Source organism: Eimeria mitis, genomic scaffold (genome assembly GCF_000499745.2).
Source record: "Eimeria mitis Houghton genomic scaffold, Emh_scaff3542, whole genome shotgun sequence".
In the NCBI taxonomy this organism is placed as follows: Eukaryota; Apicomplexa; class Conoidasida; order Eucoccidiorida; family Eimeriidae; genus Eimeria; species Eimeria mitis.
This window is the reverse complement of record NW_013571886.1, coordinates 4,844-6,299: the sequence shown is the minus strand read 5'-3', so window position 1 is coordinate 6,299 and position 1,456 is coordinate 4,844. Positions and strand designations below refer to the sequence as shown.

Below are 1,456 nucleotides of genomic sequence, written 5' to 3'. Positions count from 1 at the left end.
TATATATATATATATATATATATATATATATATATATATATATATATATATATATATATATATTATTTATATATGTATTTTATATATGTATTTTATTTATATATGTATATATATATATGTATAATAACAATGCATAATATAAAAAGAATAGAAATAAGAATTTTTTATTGTTTTGTGTTTTATAAATAAATATAAATATTTTTTATATTAAATTAAAATTTGTGTCTCTTGCTTTGTTAGTGTTTATCTCTATCTTCTTTCTTTTTTTGTCTCCTTTTTAACTGTCTCCTTTTGCTGCTGTCTCCTTTTGCTGCTGTCTCCTTTTCAAGTGCCTCCTTTTTAAGTGTCTCCGTTTGCCGTTGTCTCCTTTTCAAGTGTCTCCTTTTCAACTGTCTCCTTTTTAAGTGTCTCCTTTTCAAGTGTCTCCTTTTTAACTGTCTCCTTTTTAAGTGTCTCCTTTTGCTGCTGTCTCCTTTTGCTGCTGTCTCCTTTTCAAGTGTCTCCTTTTTAACTGTCTCCTTTTTAAGTGTCTCCTTTTGCTGCCGTCTCCGTGTTAACTGTCTCCTTTTGCTGCTGTCTCCTGCTGCTGTCTCCTTTTCAACTGTCTCCATTTTAACTGTATCCTTTTGCTGCTGTCTCCGGTTAAACTGTCTCCTTTTGCTGCTGTCTCCTTTTGTTGTTTTCTCCGTTTTGTTTTAAAGGAGGGAAGAGAGAAGGGACAGAGAAGAGCAAGAGCGAGACGCATGTACTACAACAAACAAAGGAGACACCCAAGTAAGGGTTTAGGGTTTAGGGTTTAGGGTTTAGGGTTTAGGGTTTGTGTGTTACTGCGTGAGTCTTCTGAAGGAGAGGAGATGGTTAGGCTCTAGGGTTTAGGGTTTAGGGTTTAGGGACTTCAGGGTTTTAGGGTTTAAAGTTTAGGGTTTAGGGTTTAGGGTTTAGGGTTTATGGACTTAAGGGTTTTAGGGTTTAGGGTTTAGGGTTTAGGGTTTAGGGTTTAGGGTTTGTGTATTAGGGCGTGAGCCTTCTAAAGGAGAGGAGATGGTTAGGGTTTAGGGTTTAGGGTTTAGGGTTTAGGGACTTCACGGTTCTAGTGTTTAAGGTTTAGGGTTTAGGGTTTAGGGTTTAGGGTTTAGGGTTTGTGTATTAGGGCGTGATTCATCTGAGGGAGAGGAGATGGTTAGGCTCTAGGGTTTAGGGTTTAGGGTTTAGGGACTTCAGGGTTTTAGGGTCTAAGGTTTAGGGTTTAGGGTTGAGGGTTTAGGGTTTAGGGTTTACGGTTTAGGGTTTGTGTATTAGGGCGTGATTCATCTGAGGGAGAGGAGATGGGTGGTGATATGGACGAGGGTTTAGAGAATAAGGAGGGTTTGTCTGTTGACGGAGACAGAGAAGAGAGAGAAGAGACAGAGGAGACAGAAGAAAGAGATTATATATTAACTAAAAAAGAGGAAGAGGA

General features: G+C 37.6%; 1 protein-coding gene across 1 annotated transcript in view; it reads left to right on the top strand.

The window, feature by feature from the left end:
* Positions 1–743: 743 nt before the first annotated feature.
* The window catches only part of EMH_0067090 (uncharacterized protein), a gene marked incomplete at both ends in the record, with an annotated part of 4,441 nt that continues 3,728 nt past the window's right edge, over positions 744–1,456 (top strand). Inside the window, 3 exons of the mRNA XM_013498587.1 lie at positions 744–774; positions 1,016–1,044; positions 1,151–1,179. Coding sequence (XP_013354041.1) covers positions 744–774; positions 1,016–1,044; positions 1,151–1,179 — 89 coding nt within the window. The remainder of the gene's footprint in view (positions 775–1,015; positions 1,045–1,150; positions 1,180–1,456) is intronic.